This window comes from Danio rerio, chromosome 13, assembly GCF_052040795.2.
Source record: "Danio rerio strain M-AB ecotype USA chromosome 13, GRCz13ab, whole genome shotgun sequence".
NCBI classification, from domain to species: domain Eukaryota; kingdom Metazoa; phylum Chordata; class Actinopteri; order Cypriniformes; family Danionidae; genus Danio; species Danio rerio.
Genome location: NC_141033.1, coordinates 41,761,521 through 41,781,040, shown reverse-complemented (window position 1 = coordinate 41,781,040; position 19,520 = coordinate 41,761,521). Strand labels below are relative to the sequence as shown.

At 35.2% G+C, this 19,520-nt stretch overlaps 1 protein-coding gene across 4 annotated transcripts in view; it reads right to left on the bottom strand.

Moving 5' to 3' along the window:
• col19a1 (collagen, type XIX, alpha 1) overlaps nucleotides 1–19,520 on the bottom strand; it is a 306,597-nt gene that overhangs the window by 5,144 nt on the left and 281,933 nt on the right. For all 4 annotated transcript variants that reach the window (NM_001442495.1, NM_001442496.1, XM_087278424.1 and 1 more), the window contains 3 exon segments: nucleotides 5,188–5,265; nucleotides 16,822–16,965; nucleotides 18,298–18,364. In NM_001442495.1, the coding sequence (NP_001429424.1) occupies nucleotides 5,188–5,265; nucleotides 16,822–16,965; nucleotides 18,298–18,364 (289 nt within the window).

Sequence of the window (19,520 nt, the reverse complement as noted above, 5' to 3'; positions counted from 1 at the left end):
CAAATGTAAATCCATGCTTGACAGAAGTGTTTGACCATTACGTTTGGGTCTCACGTTAAAAAAAAAATTAGATGCCATGTCGAGTTGTAGGACCTTATACTTTCACACGCAGTGCAGCTCATCACTGTCAGTTCCATAGCAATGGACCAATCAGAAGAACTCTTAGGTGAGGCAACAGTTGCGAGCTTTATTTCCCAACTGATTTATTTCCTATTATATCATATCATGGTGGATGAGGCACTCATTTTAGCTTTGTCCAGATTATCTTAAGTTATATGATGTATCGTCTTGTGCTTATTATAACATATTATTTTCCTGTTTCTAATGGGTCTGTCATTGTGTTATTACATCACATTCACAATATTGCAACATGTACACCTCATGATGCTCTGCGCTTTTTTAAAACCCATTTTTGAGCGCCGCATCAAGCGTTTCTAGAACCAAAGATATATTCAGTGTGAATGATCCCTTAAACCTTGGTCACATGCAGCCCCATAGAGTTCCATTCATACACATGCGAATGCAACAGACTGAAAACGCAAGCTTTTGCGCTGAGTACCAAAGTTGAACTCTGACCTTCAAAATCGCATCAGCTCAACTCCTTGTTCAAGCTCTTGTTCTTTCCTTGTTCAAGCTCTTGTTCTTTCCAGACTGGACTATTGCAACTATCTACTAGCCGGGCTCCCAGCTAGTTCTATCCAACCTCTTCATATGCTTCAGAATGCAGCAGCACGAGTGGTCTTTAATGAACCTAAAAGAGCACATGTCACTCCGCTACTCATTCATTTGCACTGGCTGCCAGTTGCTGCTCGCATCAAATTCAAAGCACTGATGTTTGCTTACAAAGCGATTTCTGGCTGCACCCCTTCTTATCTGCTCTCACTTCTGCAGATTTATAGGCCCTCCAGAAACTTGCGTTCTGTGAATGAAAGTCACCTCGTGGTTTCATCCCAAAGAGGCAAGAAAACGCTTTCTTGAACGCTCGCGCTCAATCTGCCCAGTTGGTGGAATGAACTCCCTAACTGCATCAGAACGGCAGTCACTCGTTGTCCTTAAAAAGCGACTAAAAACTCAACTATTCAGTCTCCACTTTCCTTACTAATCCGCAACTCCCTCTCTGACTCCTCCACTAACTACAAAAAATAAATAAATAAAATAATAATAAATTTACTAATTTACTAGCTATTTCAGCTTTCCTTCTTAGACTTTACACACCTAAAACTTGCCTACAGCACTTATTCATTGTTGCTCTTATAGTTGTGTAAATTGCTTCCTTGTCCTCATTTGTAAGTCGCTTTGGATAAAAGCATCTGCTAAATGACTAAATGTAAATGTAAATGTGAATGTGATTGCGTGAGACCAATAGAAGATCAAAACAGGACCTCTCTGTACAGACATTTGATCAAGCAAGCAATTGTCTAATCATCTTATTTTATCCTGCCCCATTTCACAGTGCAGTATGAAAGAATTCTGCAAGCACAAACTCTAATGTGAATGCACCTTTAGGCTGTGAGCATTTTTGCAGTCCAGCTTTTTTTTCAGTTAGTTGCCATTCCATGTTGTGGTGGTGGTAACAGTTGCATGGTATAGTCCCGCCCCTTCTCCACTGTGATTTGACGGCTATCTCAAAAGTGACACTGATGGGCACTGAGTTTTTCAACTTGCAATGCCTGAAAAAACACTAAGCGCTTAGTGCTGACTGTAAAACGCCTGGTTAGTGCCTCGCTCTGCTGCAGGCACTCAAAAAACATGGCGTCACTATTGACCGCAACAGACAATGCAGTTGCTATGCAGTTGCAAAGATGATCTGTTGTTGTGAGTGGTTGGCGGGGGCTGCTAAGTTGTCTTGAAATTATTTTAGCAGGTTGCTATCAGTGTCAGTTGCATCGCTTCACTCCCATTCCTAACTTCTCTGGTATGGTCTCATAAGATAATAAAGTGCCCTTTGGATGCACACTTCAGAATCTCACTGGAAGTAGTGGCTCACATGATACTGGGCTGTTGTAGTTGGTTACCATGGTGTTGATGTTAGGATTGGGTTAATAAAACTGTATCTGTATTTATTGACTGAACACCATTGACAAAATCAGTTTTAAAAAAATTGTTTGTTATGAAGTACTACAGTTTATTAAAATGTGTCTGCTGAGTGCACACCTTGGAAGAAATGCCCATAAGCTTGGGGTTATTTCCAGTTGAGGTGCATGACTTGCATGTGCTCGTATTTTCCATTGGAACCTAGTTAAAAACATCTAAACTTTTCAGAATGCTGTGGGCACACTGCAATTCTTGCAACTAAAACTAATCAATCTGCTTCACACTTTGTATGGAATACAGATAATTTCATTAATAAGGGCAGACAAATTTCCCCAGACAAACACAGAGCACCCAAACACTGCACGACTTCTTAATATTCTGCATAAATAAACAGCAATGGTTTGTCTGCTTGTTATCCTCTGAGAAAATGATTGATGGTCACCTAGTTAGGAGAGACACCAGCATAGCACAAGTTCAAATCGCATTGAAAATGGTAAAGGAAACCATGCACTCATGCTTTTCACCTGCTTTTAGATCCTATATGTAAATAGGTTGGGGTTTCATCAATGCCCCCTCAGGTCAGAATGACAATACATGGGAAAATGAGTGTCGTGACTAGCAGCGGTGAGTGTAAATAAAAAAGGATGTAAGGATGTCGCCAGAGTGACTTTTAGGTTTCTTTTCTTGTGCATCCCAGCCACTAGCACTCCATACACACTTCCGAATCTTGCCACAGTTAGTAGGTCACCAAGATATTGGGGTGTTGTAGGTGGTTATGATATGAGTATGCAGTGTTGCCAGAGTGTTACTTTATGATTGCGAAGGTGTCCTGATGGTTGATGATACTGTGATAATCAAGTGACTACAGTGAACAGTGATAACGATGCTTGACACAGTAAACACTGTTATTTAAAATAAAGTTTCCCTTAGAGTGATCATGGCAGAACAAACAGAATAAAACTCCTTTTCATGAGCTTGTTACCCTTTAACTGCAGAGGAAGAGGAGAAAAAGGGAAATCACAGCAGCCAGCGATTATGGTGCGCCTTGCAATTATAAAGAACCCCCGGTTAAAGTCTCTTTTGTATTTTTTCATTTGAAGAACAATCAGTGAGCACTTTGTACCTCTATAAAAGAGCCGTTCATTAAAGAATGCCGTAGTCATTAGTTTAGTTTGGAGCCATTATCTGCCTGTGCTTTTGTAAAGTACAACATTAAAGCACCAATTTGAATAATCGCCGCTATCTAGGTGTTGCAGATTTCAAGAGTGTGAAAAGTGTAAAGAACGGTCGTGGAAAATGTATTTACAAGCACCGAGGGCCTTTCTGGACCTCAGCAAAAACACAAAGCAACGTGTTTCTATTGTTCTACTTGCTTGATCTAGTCTGTTTATCTTCACAATTCAACAACATGCTGTTATATAAAAGGCAGTGCACCTCTTACTCTTAAAAGCAATGACTAAAACAGGATCATTTGTTTTTTTAATTATCTCAACTAATTAAGTGGTGTCACGGCTCATGTATTAAAAAATATTCTGGGTTAAATACCTCTGAAGGTCCATTAGCGACATCTAAAGCATGCTGTCAGTTACCACATAAAATGTATCCCTATTCCCTTAACAAAGGAAAATTGCTGAAATGAATAAAAGCCTTATAGGATATGGCCTATAAACCACATTCTGAACAGTTTAGAGTAGAGATACAAAGTTTGATAGTCAATAACCAATTTGAGCAAACGTTAGTCAAATTATTTGTGTGCTTTGGATGGTTGTTTTAAATTTTGTTATAGGGTTTGAGAATATGACCTGAATCATAGGGTAGTTACGTTTTTGAATAGAAATGTTGAATAGTTCAAATGTTCGTAAAACACAAAGATTTCGCCATTTTATGCCATTATCATATGCTATTATCATTATCATCAAATTGATGATAAATGGCAGTGAAACATTTGTAATGTTACAAAAAGGCCTTTCACTACATCTACACTACTTATCATTTTAAGCATTTCAGAATATTTTTGTGTTCAGCATTTTGATTTCACCATTTTATGCCCTAATATCATCATCAAATTGCAAAAAAAATGGCAGTAAAACATTTGTAATGTTACAAAAAGGGCTTCAAGTCAACCTGCAATTCATTTTGAGACGCATTAGCAAAACAAACAAATGCAGCATTCTGAATAAAACATACTGAATAATTCATCATACATTTTAACAAAGTCTGGTTCATTGGGTCAGATTCATTCCTGTCCACAAGCAAACCAGAGTTTGTTTTCTAGGCATTTTTGGGCAGATGGACGTTGGTTTTTATATATGTCCAAATGAAGAAAACGAAGGAGAAAATGTTCAAGAAAATAAACAAATTAAAATACTCTCCAAACTCAAAACCCTAACATACCAAGTTGGAATATCTTCTGAAAGATTGGGTTTAATAATTATGCTTTTTTTCTCAGAATTCTTTGATGAATATTTAACATAAAGGCCAATATATATATATATATATATATATATATATATATATATATATATATATATATATATATATATATATATATATATATATATATATATATATATATATATGTGGCTGGCCAATATAACAAATAAAAATCTTTCAGAATGTTTGATTTATTTAAGATTTCATTTAAAAACAATTGTATACGCTTAATAACACATTAATACATAAGAGATTAAAATATTTTTTCAATAAATAATGTTTCAATAAAAATGTCCTTCACATGTGTTCCATCGTGCAGTCATGTTATTTCCTTTTCTTCTAACAACTACAACTACCATATGTTTCTTGTAGTAACATTTGTTGATATTTATTCAAAACTGCAGTTCCTTGATTTAAAAATTCAAACATTTTTTAAAAACACATTGATCGCCAAAAAATATAATATAAAAATATGAAAATATAATAATATAAAAATAAAATCTCCCTACCTTGCTGATTAAAAGCATGCATTTCATTTTAAAATACATTAACAATTATATTACTTATACAACAATTTTAATTCACCCTAAATTCTGAGCAGTATTCTGATTTTTTCAGTAAACACACATAACGTTTAATCAAAGTACTCTTCTGTGGTAATTGACAAACTTCAGGTCCTAAATATTCGTAACTAGAGAGTATTAATAATAAGTTTTGTACCTTGTGGTCCGGCGGGTCCTGGAGCTCCTGGAAGTCCCAGACCCATCTGACCCCGTTCCCCTTTCTGCCCTCGATACCCTGGAGGAGTAAAACACACAAAAACACAAATTATTGATATAATTTACTTATATTCAGAATTTTTGTCAAGCATTTATATAAATAATTATTTGATGACGATACAAGACTATGCAATTATGTATCATAGAGCAGTCTTATTTTTGTAAATACGACTTTTAGCTCAGCATAGATCATTAAATCATATTAGACCATTAGCAAAAAAAATCCCATTGAGAATATAGTTAACAGCCATAATGACACTGAAACTTTTCATTTACTGTCCGTCTTAGTAAATGATGTAGCAACAGAAGTTTCAAACTATGAATAGTAAACTTATCAAAACTTTTTATTATTTGAGCAAGATGCTAATGCTCCGATTCAATGATTTATGCTAAGCTAAGCTAAAAGTTCTCCCTCCAGACCCAGAGATCAACTGAATGCATTAAAAAAATGGAAAACTCAAATATTTAACTCTAGATAACTTGTAAAATGAGCATATTTCCCTCAAAAAGTGGAGTGTTCCTTTAATAAGTATGCTGTTTAATTTTTTTTTACATAAATTTACCTGTTACACTGAATGACAATGGAAACTTATTTCCCACCATTTTGAAAGTGTGCATTCTTAAAACTTATCTAAAATATTCCAGTACGTTTTTTTTACTGACAAGCAGAATTTAGCCATCACTCCACTATTTAATTAGTACATTATTCAAAGAAAAACCTCTGACTGATATAACACTAGCAGTGAGATACTATTCAAATAATTTACTTCCTACTGTAGGATAAAAAAAATCTCAGACTTCGCATTTCCATAAAAATTAGGTCTTCAAAAAAAAAAAAAAAAAAACCTAACATGTGGAAATGGTAGATAAAGCCTTGTGCAAATCTGCCATATTACACTAAACTAGTCTCAGATCCCTCAGAAATCAGCCAGTTTTTAAGCCCTTCACAAGTAGTGACAAATCTATTAGAAACACACTTAAAAAATATTTAGGGAGCAGCACAAATGCTGACAGTGCTGGATGAAATGTCACACACGGCGGGCAGCAAACCGACGAACAAAAACACATTAGCCGATGCTGATCTGTTAGTATTATTTTTGCACACACACTGTCAGAAACCAATCTTAAGACTATCTTCATAATGACATGCAGAAAACCGCCTCCAGTCAAAACACACACTGATTAGTTGTGTGTTTCCATCAAGCCAGACTCTGTCTAGCCTAAAAGAAAAACACTGTAGGAGTTAATTACCAAATAATTGTCAGTCTCATATGAAACTTATACAAGCAACACACTAGTAGCTAACTAACGAAAGTGTATCGGACACCTTCAGATGTATTCATTCAATGCAATGGCATTCAGAAGTGGGATGGCACTCTACCTGCTGCATCAAATCATGGCTCCCTGTTCATACTGTACGTTTTATGAGGAGAAAAAAAATGCGGCAGGGGGAGCTGCAATGCAATACTTGTGAAATGCAGCCTACAGCAACATCTATACTAACATCTTTCATCAGGTTTTACATTCAACGTCCTCTTTCATACTCTGGAAAAAAAAAAAAGACTAAACCATGTGGAGAATGAAAAACGCAAAGGAAAACATAAAATATTATATAGAAATAAATTACATTTAAATCATCACATAAAAAGAGATATATACAGTGCTCTGCATAGATGAGTACACCCCCTTTTATATATTTGTTATCCATTTCTTAGTGAATATAGGTGATAAACTTTGGTGCATTTAAACATAACAGCTGTATTAAACAGTGATATCCATTAAAATATGTTTTTAATCACCTAACATCTTTAGGAATAGAAAGATAATACATTTACATTCAAATGAGTAATTGCTAAATTTGTTATTTCAGCTAAATTTGATATATATTTTTTATGTTTCTCTTGACTTTTCCTGTGTATTAACATTTTATTTAAAAAGAACGTATGATGAAAATTAACTTTTGTAACCTGTTTGGACAGAACTGTGTGTATGTATACACTGTTATTTTGGAGTGGTATAAAAACAACAAGTCTCTGTTTAAAATTTCCTGATGTTATAATAAAACCCAAATCCCAGTGATTTTGATGCCCACTGCAACATGACGTAGAAATGCGGTTTTCCCCACCCACTGAATTGATTGACAGGCCCCCTGTTTCTATAATAACATGTTTACACACCTCCACAGAACATTTTTTTTTTTTACAATAAACTGGGTTTAAATATCTGTTCCAATAACTCTGTGGTTTTTATAAGTTTAAAATGTTTTTTAAAACAGAGATTGTTTGTAATACAGACAGCTAAATCACTATATAAAGTCTGTTTCACACCGCAAGTAGGAGCAGCGTGTGTATTTTTCAGTGTCAATGTAAACAAATTAGAGTTTTTATACTGCACGCAGAAGCACGCTTAATAAAAAGTGACAGTGCGTTGATAATGACAGTAAAAAGCAATTTTACCCAATAAATTCATAGATAATATCCACTGATTTCTATATATTTAATCAAATAAACTTAAATGATTAAACTCGAACTACATAACCAAATTTAAAACAATTTAAAACAATTTTAGTATTAGTTTTTCTTAGTAAGCTGCACACTAGTTTGAACATGTATAAATATCATTAAAAATATAATGTATAAATATTATTAGAACTATAGGCCTACATTACCCTGACAATCAAAAACAAAATGACATGATATCAGAGTGTCTTCTGACCGAGTGCACCTGAAAAGACATGTATGACACTCCTCATAGAGCTCGAGAAGCAGACAGTTCTTTAGGATCTATATAATTAGTAAAATAAAGACTTGCAGGTTAAGGAAACAGCGAAGGAGGAAGTTGCCATGGGCCTTGGTGCAGATGAAAAGTTAAAAAAAAATCCTGTATTTATAGATAGGTAACTAGATTAAATAGACAGAGATACATCAATCTGTGCAACAGCTGGCAATGAGCTTCTGCTCTCCATACGAGCTTCACACGTACTGCTCACGCTCTGCTTGCACTTACGGTGTGAAACAACTGCAAACAACATTTGTGTAAGACTCATCATTTCAGAAAGGCTTAAATAAACTCCACCACAAAAACATCAAATAAACTTACTTGGTATTTTTGACTAACGAGCTGTATTTCAGCTTCATCTGTGTCTGTCTCTATCACTGACTGCTGTTTATCTGAAGTAATGCATGATCAGAAGCAGACACACACGTGGGAGCGGTGGGTGGGGAAAAGCAACTCATTTGCATTTAAAGCCACAGGTTACAAAAACAACTACAATGTACTCAGACAAGAAAATGAGCATATTCTGGAGGCTACAATAAATTATCTGATGGGTATTTTGTGCTGAAACTTTACAGATACATTCTGGAGACAACAAAGGCTTATCTTACATCTTGTAATAGGGGTAAAATAGGTCCCCTTTAAAATTTTTCTTTACAAATTTTTGGACATTTTTTTTGTACTTTGTTTTTGTTAGATTAGTTTTAGTTTTAGTCCTGACTAGTCTAATGAAAATGCACAAATATAATATTGTAAAGCATACTGCAGAAAACATCAATTTAAAAGAGGGAACTTTTTTATGCTGAGCACTGTTAGGGTGTAAATTTAAGAAATATACAGTCAAGTCTGAAATTATTCATATGTTTATATTAATCATTATTTATTTTTGTTCAAACGTAACAAATGTGATAATTTTTTTTCCACATTGATACCTCTTATTATCTTCAGGGAGAAGCCTGTGTCATTTCTGGTCAAAAAAAACTTGCTGGTTGAAAAAAAGTAACAAGGGGTATGAATAAATAATTTGCCAGGGGTAATAATTTTGAACATGACTGTATATACAATGTACATTTTATATACAATTTGTTTTAATCCATCTATAAAAGGCTTTAAATTAGCAAATCTGCTCATATAAGTCAAAAATAAATAAATATAAAAATAAAAAGGTTGTACTGAGATGATCAAAACACCTTGTTCATTACATTGCATGAAATGACATTAAATATTATGAAACCTGCTCACTCATTATTGAAAGGGCAGCTCGCTAAAATATTGAAAATTTTGAGTAAATGTATTTGCCCTCAGACCATCCAACATGTAAGTAACTTGTTTTCTTCAGCAAAGCTTTAAAGCTAATTTTCAGCTGAAACTGTGTTTTTATAAGATTCATAAAATTTCAAGACTACAAGTTAAAAAAACACATACAAAAACAATACCCCAAAATGGTTCATTGCAAGCAATTTATATGGGCTGAATTTAAAGAAACAAATCAAGTTGAACATTACTAAATTTAATTTGTTAGTTTGAATCCAGCATATATAAGTTGTTTACAACCACTTGCAAATGTAGTAAATCCAATGAATGATTTTTTTCACTGTGCCTCCTGACAATACACTGTGGTTTTGTAAGGTGAACAATAAGTCTATACAAGAAACTGAACATAATTTAGAATAATAATGTTGTAAATTATGTGATTTTTTTGTAGATACCAGTCATTTTTTTGCATAACTGTGCATTCACAACAAAGGCGGCGAGAGCGCCAAAGTTTGCTCTGGCCGCCCTGACGACAATGCTGTCTGCTGTCCCTTCTTCCCTCTGCCGATGAGTGTCAAAATTCGCATTGATCTTGTATTTAAAGGAGCCATGCAGCATATCAGCAAATCACTTACATTCCAGCATAAAAAACCTGCTTTCTATCATGAAAATGTTGTATGCCTTTTATCAAATTAATTTAACTATGGAAGATCAAGTTGCTTATAGCCGCAACCATGTGGTGTGGCTTTGCTCCACTCATCCAATGTGTCCATATGTCTAAAATATTCTAATGCAGCAATACTGTTTTGTACTATCATTACAATTAGCATGGCATTCTGGCTTATTCATTCATTCATTTTCTTTTCTGCTTAGTTTCTTTTTAATGCGGGGTCACCACAGCAGAATGAACAGCTAACTTATCCAGCAAATGTTTTACACAGCGGATGCCCTTCCAGCTGCAACTCATCACTGGAAATCATCCATGCACACTATGGACAATTTAGCCTTCCCAATTCACCTGTACTACATGTCTTTGGACTTGTGGGGGAAACTGGAGCACCCGGAGGAAACCCACGTGAACAAAAGGAGAAAAATGCAAACTTCACACAGAAATGTCAACTGACCCAGCCGAGGCTTGAACCAGTGACCTTCTTGCTGTGAGGCGATCGTGCTACCCACTGCGCCACCGTGCTGCAGCATTCATTTTAAGAAAAAAAATGCATATATAACATTAATGCACATCAACTCGCCAGTAACTTTTTTTATGTATGTCCCTGTAGGAAACATCAAAAATAATTGGAAATTAGGCCACCACAATAATCAAACCCTTGGGAACAACTGTGGTCGAAAGAAAAGTTCACAGTGTTCACTGGAATCCTCTCAAGCGGTGGACTTCAACATTTCAATTGCTTGCTGCCAAAGTGCGTCATAGCTTGATTGCCATAAAGTTTACTTGATTTCAACTCTCCTTGATGCCCAAACGGGCAAAGATGCACATCGCCGCTTATCGCTGCTGGCTCCTTTTTAAAATTAAAGACTTCTGCCTACTTTAACGCTATCCCTGCTTTTGGTGTGAATATACAGTAAGACCTCTATGTTTTTTTAGGAGCCCACACTGTAAAAATGGCCGTGATTTCAACGCTAAAAAACTGTAAAAATGCTACAGTACAAATCCGTAACCTGGTTAACGGTATTTTTCCTTAATATATACGGCGAATAACCGTAAATTGACTTTCCCAGAATTCCCTGTATGGAACATCACTTTTTATGCATTTTGTTGACATTAATATGGATCTTTTTAGTTGTTTCCCCATCAGTTATGTACATCAAAGATTTATGTTACATCTAATGTTGATAAACAATGTTTATTTCATGACTTTAATTTTATGCGTGTTACCATACTGGTGTTTAGTAGCTGTGTGAATGACACTGAGCACCTTCTATATGCTGAAACTCTTTTCTGCTTGTGGGAAAAGTTGATTGTGATGAGCATTGGCTCATTATGTAACTTCCTCATCACCACCTGCATGTGGGTGTGCTAATGTGTCTAACTGTGTAACAAAAGATGTGTAGATGTTGATCATTCAAAATACAGACATATTACCTCGATAAAATAATAAAATACGGTAATTTACCGTAAAAATTAAAAATTACTTTTACGGTTTGTACCGTGTTTTTTAACGGTAAAGTACTGGCAACCACAGCTGCCGTTTTTTTACCGTAAATTTTACAGATTTATTTTTTACAGTGCAGGGTATAAATGTATTTTTGCATAAATGTTTTTTGACTCCCAAAGTGCTGGATTATATGACCTGCATAGTTTGAATCACACTGAAAAAATTATTCATAGGATTTACAACATTTTTTAAGGTGAGTTGTTGCAAACAATGTATATGGGGTAAATTTAAACAAACAAATTAAATTGAACATTACTAAATTTAACTTAAACTGTAAATGCAATACGTTGTTTTTTAGTACACCAAGAACCACAGTTTAAGCTAAAAATTATATTCAATGCTCTGCTGAAGAAGAAAAAAACAACAACAGTTAATTACATTTTGGATGGCCTGAGGGCAAGTAAAAATCCAGCAAATTTTCATTTCTCAGTGAACTACCCCTTTAAATATGATTGGGTATATTCTTGGCATGCAGGAAAATACAGCTTACAATATACAGCAAATTAGATATATTTTAATGAAACCAAGTTAGAGGATTTCATCACTCTTGAACACATGAAAAAACGTTACAAAGGGATTAAAAAAAAATGTTATCCCAACAAATGGTTATACAAAAGCATGGCTGATTACATCTGAGCTCAGTAAAACAGTTGCATAAGTAGTTTTAGATGTTATGCTGTTATGAGACTCAAATTGCATGAACCCACTGATGTGTGGTTCATGCGAGTTTTAAGAAATAATCTCAATAAAAATAAATAAATAAGTAAAGCTAAACAGCATCAAAAACATAAGGCCCGAAAATGACATCGAAAAAGCATTAGCATATAAATTCAACAAGCGTTCAAGCAACACCTTCTCTTTCGGGTCACCAGAAGAGAGGATACAGAGACGTATTAATGTTGCTGATTTTCATTTAAATTAACTCTGACCCCGAAGTGGAATTAATGTGTAAAGCGACCAAAATGGCGGAGATATTTTTCATCATAAACTATGTAAAGACAAGTCAGGCAAATTGATGTGTCCAAAGGAGGACAGACTCCAGCGGAGGATGACGAGGAATAATGAGGAAATATTACCCGCAAACTTTGTCAAGCCACATGGAGGCTGATGTCAACATCTCACACATAATATCACACACACAAAAAGGTACATTTCTGATTTACCAGGGGGCTATACTTCCTGATGAGAAGAAATGCTCCTCTCTAAAGCCAGGCTCACACTTTAAAGAAGTTTTAGTCCAATTTACACCCAATTTTTATGATTTACATGTTTAGCATAGATTATCTGGTAATGTGAAATCTTTACAGATCAAATCTCACAGTTTGAGAAACTTCAGGGCCATCCCGACTCCTGATCATATTGCATATAAATAATATTTTGGATTAAAAGTCTCTGTAAAATCAAAATATACAATGTTTATTTTGCTAGAGCACATTGTTATTCTTTGGGTAAAGTAAGTTAATCCATTGAAAAAAAGGTGGTTTTGGTAATCTTCAATCAAAGTCTGAGCATTTGTCAGCTACAATATTGCTAACCACGCTCTCCCTCACTATTAGTTTGCTATGAGAGAATGCTATGCAAAAAGAAAGCCCTGCCCCCTACTCAATATCCCATTTCAATTGGAAGTACATCAACATACTGAAAAGTTTCTGCAACTTCTGGTTTACATGATCTTTAAAATCTGGATAATTATGAATATTACTTGGTTATATTTTGTGAGAGGTTGTACTGGCATCAGAGATTTGCCAAACTGACATTGTCTGAAATACACAATGACAGTGCAGAATGTACCAAAAAAAGTGCAAGCTCCAGCACATGCATTTAACTGGAACAGCTGTTTACACGGACACTAAACATCGCTATGAAATCCAATGAGTTCTTTATTAGAAAACTAGAGTTCTTTAAAGAACATTCATTCATTCATTTATTCATTCATTTTCTTTTTGGCTTAGACCCTTTAATAATCTGGGGTCACCACAGCGGAATGAACTGCCAACTTATTCAGCATATGTTTTACACAGTGGATGGCCTTCCAGCTGCAACCCATCACTGGGAAACATCCATACACACTAATCATACACATACACTATGGACAATTTTAGCAAACCCAATTCACCTATATCCGCACTTGTGGGGGAAAACAGAACACGCGCAGGAAATCCACACAAACAAGGGGAAAACATGCAAACTCCACACAGAAACACCAACTGACCCAGCCGAGGCTCGAACTCGCGACCTTCTTCCTGTGAGGCGATTTTGCTACTCACTGTGCCACCGGGCTGCCCCTCTTAAAAGAACATTCCAATACAAACCCCAAAGCTTATTATTAGAACTAAAGTTAAACTAAAGAATTAGAGTTCTTTAAAAAACATTCCAATACAAACACCAAATGAAACAGTGCTGTCACTCTCAACCACACTGAGATGGAACAGTTGTCAAATTACTTGTATTTTTTTGTTAACATGTTATATACTGTAGGATGTGCATTTGTATTTGTACAAATGTCTTGGGCAACGAATGTGGAGGAGCTGTTTGTGAATGTGAAACCAGTGTGCTGACATTTTATCCTACCTGTCAGGATGTCCTACCAGAGTACATCAATATTTAATAGCACACTCCTAGGTTTTTACTACTGGCACATGGATTTATTTAAAGAGATCATTCACCTAAAAACGAAAGTCTGCCATCATTTATTCAACCCCTCACTTGTTCCAAACCAGTTTGAGTTTTGTTCCATTAAACACCAAAGAAGATATTTTGAAGAATGTTGCAAACCTGTAAAGGTTATTGCACACTGAATGCAAATTTTAGTCTGTAATTTTCGCACATAAAAAAAATAAATTCAACCTCACATTCTGTGAATCGTATTGACACACTGCCTCCGAAACTTTCGTCTTTCATAAAAAAGTCGAACTGGGTTCAATTGTTTTTCTATTTCTCACCATGTATCTTTTCTAAAACATACAGTATAGTGTAAAAGCGTGTTTATTACTAAGTATACTAAAACAAAATTCTATTTTAATTGAACACATCAAATAAGGTACACATTCAGAACCGTTTATTTAATTTTGTAAAAAGGCAAAGCTAAGTATCTGTGGTTAAAGTGCCACCCATCGGTCAAAAGCTACTGGAGTACCAATTACCGCCGTCGCCGCGGTATGAATGGCAGCAAAAGGAACAAATTGAAGTAGTGACATCTGTATGAAAAAGCACCTTGAGAGCTGTTTAATCTGTGAAGTATCAGAAGCAATGTATCAAAATTACACTGATTTCCTGAATTAAACTTTGCATTTCAGGATAATCCAGAGCAGCTCTTTGATAATGAGCTGAACTCTATTCCTCTGCCGTATTGGATGATAATATGCAGCATATTCCTTTTTCTACATTTAGAAACATTTAATCGTATGTGATGATTTTTTTTTGCATATGAATAGGAAAAAAAAAGCATTCAAAAGTTTTGGACTACAGTGTGCAAAGACCTTTATCATTGACATCCATAGTAAGAAAAACAATAACTAGGAATGTAAATGCTAAGAGGTTTCCAACATTCTTCAACAAAAGAAAGAAACACTGGAACATGTGAAGAGGAAGCAAAAGACGCCAGAATATTCAATTTTGGGTGAATTATGCCTTTAATGTAAGGTGTTGTTTATTTTATACTGGTAATCTGTTAAGATGTCAATGTAAAATCATCCTACCTGTTTATTATAAAGGTGCAGGACAATTAAATTAGGCGTCTTGCGTTGTAAAATTAGTTTATTTAATCCTAGTGTAAAAATGATGCATTGGGCACTGCTAAAGGAACTGTTATATTTGCAAAGTAAATTTTACTTAGTCACAGATGCAAAGCAGAAGCCTGCAGTTGGATTAATTAATGAGGTAGGATAGATAGATAGTTATTATTAAAATAAATATCATTATTAAAAGAACATAGTGTCTGGTTAGCATGTCAAATTGCACTTCCGCTGTACAAAGAAAAGCTGGGGAAATGACTTTAATTCTGAGGGTTCATTCTGAGAGTAGAAAGCTGCTAGCACGCTAGCTAACAAATGTAAACATTAGCTGAATGCCAATGACAATCTGCAGTGTGAGATCAAGTGAGGTGCTCCCTCTGGCATATGAATTCTTATTATCTTGCAATGTATGAAGGTTTGAGATTTGAGGGAAGAAAATCTGTAAAGATCCTTTTATGTGCGTGATGCAACCAGATTTCATAATCAGTTAGGATTTCAAAACTCTGGAAGTGTGAGCCCGGCCTACAGCACAATGTGCCAAACAATTCACAAATACACAATCAAATGATACAAAATGGCTTTGAGCTTCACCTACTGTTGTAAACACATCAAAACATTCTGAATATATAAATAATACAATCTTCAAAATATGACATATATGGATCATGAATATGTATGTAAGCACTCAGCCCAAAGTATATTTTCTTTGCAAACAATCAATTATTAAAGATTAAATGTACTCAACACAGTCTTATTTCATGAAAAGCATCATGGTTAAGGGTCCTTAGGAACTCAGACAGTAAGGACAGAACCGAACTGCAAGTCATAATTGATGAGAAACGCTAGAGGAGCAGTACGTTAGTTGCATTAGCTGTCTTTGATGAATGTTCAGAATTGCATATTTTCTCACTCCCCTTCATTTCTTTTCGCCAGGTTTAATCCAACAAAATGAGATATAGGGTGGCTTTTTTCTTCTGCTCACTTCTTCTCTTTATCTTTCTTGCTCTCACAAGTCTGTCCATGGCGATATTACATTCTCCTATTCTGGGTCGGTTCTTCATCCGTCTTCATATGTCCCGCCAGGCTTTTCGGCACCATATGCCACTTTGTCATGCAGCTATCTGCCTTCGTTCTCCTCCGACAATCGCTAGCAAGAGTCTTGTGAAGCCCTTACACCGAAATATTCCAGTTTTTGCATATCAATCTTAACATCTTGCTCATTTTATAGTCTTCTGAACTAGATTCAATTGGCTCAAATCATAGAGATTGGTTCTTTTAAAAACTCTTTAGCTTCCATGATTAAATCTTGAGGTTTAAATATTGATTTGGCCAAGCAACAGCATTTTGACTTGCTCAGTTCTGTTACTCATTCAACACTCTGAAAAACAGCTGTAAAGCAGTAAATCCAAATAAATAACATTTACAAACTCTCATTTCCACCAAAAGAGAAAGAAGAAAAATACTGGAATCCTTGAGAAGCAAGCAAAAAAACGTAGCTTAATACTGGGGAAATGAATGAGTCACAGAAATAAAGCACAGTCTTGCATGTCTGTGTTTGTGTGTGAGCCGAGACCATTGGAGGAGCAGCGTACAGAGGTCCATAACATGTTTAGTCTTTGGGCTTTTGGCTCCTACCTTGGGAACCTGGAGGTCCTGGCTCTCCGGGGGGTCCTGGGGAGCCGTCATTACCGGGTGGCCCTGGGGGGCCTTGTCGACCTTGTGCTGCTAATATAGCCGCCGGTGTCTTTTGCAGCAAAGTTTGACTGTCTGAAAATTTCTCTAAAAAAGAAGAATTAAGAATCAGTAATATAATATAATATAATATAATATAATATAATATAATATAATATAATATAATATAATATAATATAATATAATATAATAACATAATAATATAATAACATAATAATATAATATAATATAATATAATATAATATAATATAATATAATATAATATAATATAATATAATATAATAACTGAATTATAATTTAATATAATATAATATATATGAAGTTAAAGTTATTAATATAAATATATGGAAAAAATCTAACAATGTCATACAGCTCCCTCGAACACACACACACACACACACAAACACACACACACACACACACACACACACACACACACACACACACACACACACATACCAGTTCTTTCTGGTTATCGCATCTGATATTCGATATTCTGCAAGAACAGCATTCGTCAGCCTCTTAACTCTTATGTATTACTCCGCCCACATAGAGTGACAACAGATTAATAGACTCACTACCGTTTGACAAATATTGCAGCTGTTGGAAAACATATGGTACTTTTGAGGCTTTTTTAGGTGAGAATGTAGTTATTTAGATTGCATCTGTGCAGTTTATTTATAAGGACAGTGCCTATTTTAAATAATCATAATTTTAGTTGCTATTATTATTATTATTATATTATTATTTGATTTAGCCCGTGGGCGGCCAGCCTGTCATACTGAACAGAGCAAAGACGGTTGATGTTCCACCACAAGATGGCGATAGAGATTGCAGAATAAGTCCTTAGAGAAGAGAAATACAGGGAAATCTCTGTAGACTGATGGCATTTCATGCCGTTCAGCCTTATAATCTTAAAATGTGAGACATTTTGACAATCATTCAAACACTAGCTCTAAAGTGATGTTTGTGAACTGGCAATGGATTCTGCTGTTCTGACCGTCAGTTGCAGATGTGAATGAACGACAGAAGGCAGAAGGATTTTTGAATCTCTGTGTTTGATTTTCTTTTTTATATACACGATTAAGCCGTCAAACTGTTGAATAATTAGAATATCACACTCTTAGCAGTGCAATGTGGCTGTGTATAGTCAGTGGTGGGGCACTAAGGTTCTCGGCCTGTGGCCTCAAGCCTGCCCTTGCTCCCACCAGTGCCATTATACAGTCATATATACCGATATATATAACAGAGATTTACATTAACATTTATTAAACTCATTACATATTACATTCAAATAAATGTTTTAGCAATCCTGTTTTTGACAAACTTGTAAAGTGTCTAACCCCCCCCCCCCCCCCACACACACCTAAAAGCTAAAATTTCCATCTAGAGACCACCTCATGGCGGCAGATGATGTACCTTCAAACACGCGCAATACTTCATTTCGGATGAATGTTTTAATTTCCTCCAAGGCAGCTGTATCACTCTGTGAAAAGAAATGAAAGAGGGAAAAAAAGAAGGGAGAGAGGGAAAACAAACATCAGCACAACATGATTTGCAGATTAAAAAGTGCAGCGACAAAATGGCAGTGATTCATGTTTTATTCATGCTGAGAAATGTTGGAGTTCTCCGAGATAAAGCGATGGATGACATATAATGGCGTAATCACCATCTCTCCTCAAAGTGTCAGGAGGAGGCCTGAATGCTGAAGAACATCTCATAGAGAAAACAAACTGCTTCCTTCCAATCACAAACACAACGTTTCGCAGTTCAAGGCCATTCTGTCAAACACTCAGCATCCTCACCTTAGGGTTTGTGCTGGGTTAAAAGAGAACGGGCTATTGCATATTCAAGCAGTTGAAATGTTCAGCGATTTCAGTCTGAAAGCCCTTTAACGTGACTCCTGTCAGGCTTCAACTCACCTAATAACACAAGCGTCATGAAAAGCTTTGCAGACATGATGAGAAAGGTTGATTTTGGAAGTTTGCTTTTGCCAAGTATGACATTGATCCTGGAACATCATTTTTGTTTGAAAATGTAATCCATACCTATTCCCTACCCCTAAACCCAACCAAAACTGTAAATTATCCCTAAAATACTGATGATGATGAAGTGAGCATAATGATATTTGAAAAATTCTTTTGTATTTCATCATTTTAAGTTGCAACTCACTGAAATCTGGCACTGAAATCTTGGCACATTTACAACAGCTTGAGCAAGTTGTGATGTTTGATTCATAACAAAATATGTTTTTCCGATGAGGAGCTTTTCAATCATTCAGTTTATCTAGTGCTGAATATTTCATGATCAGCAAGATACGAATCAAATTGTGGTCTATTCTATTCCGAATGCTGTTTGACTTTGTACACTACTGCTCAAAAGTTCAGGGGTAGTTTTTTTTTTTCTCTGATCCGCTCTCTCAGGCTCCATTTAATGAACAACAATAATAAAACTATTTAAGTATTATTACAACAGATTTAAAAAGTCATTTGATATTTGAACTATTCATATTGTAATTAAAAATTTTAATATATATATATTAATAAATAATATTTTATTTAGCATAAATGAGTACACCCATCACAGGTCTCTCTTTCAAGTTGATATTTTCCATAGGATGCTTTACAATAATATATTTGTAA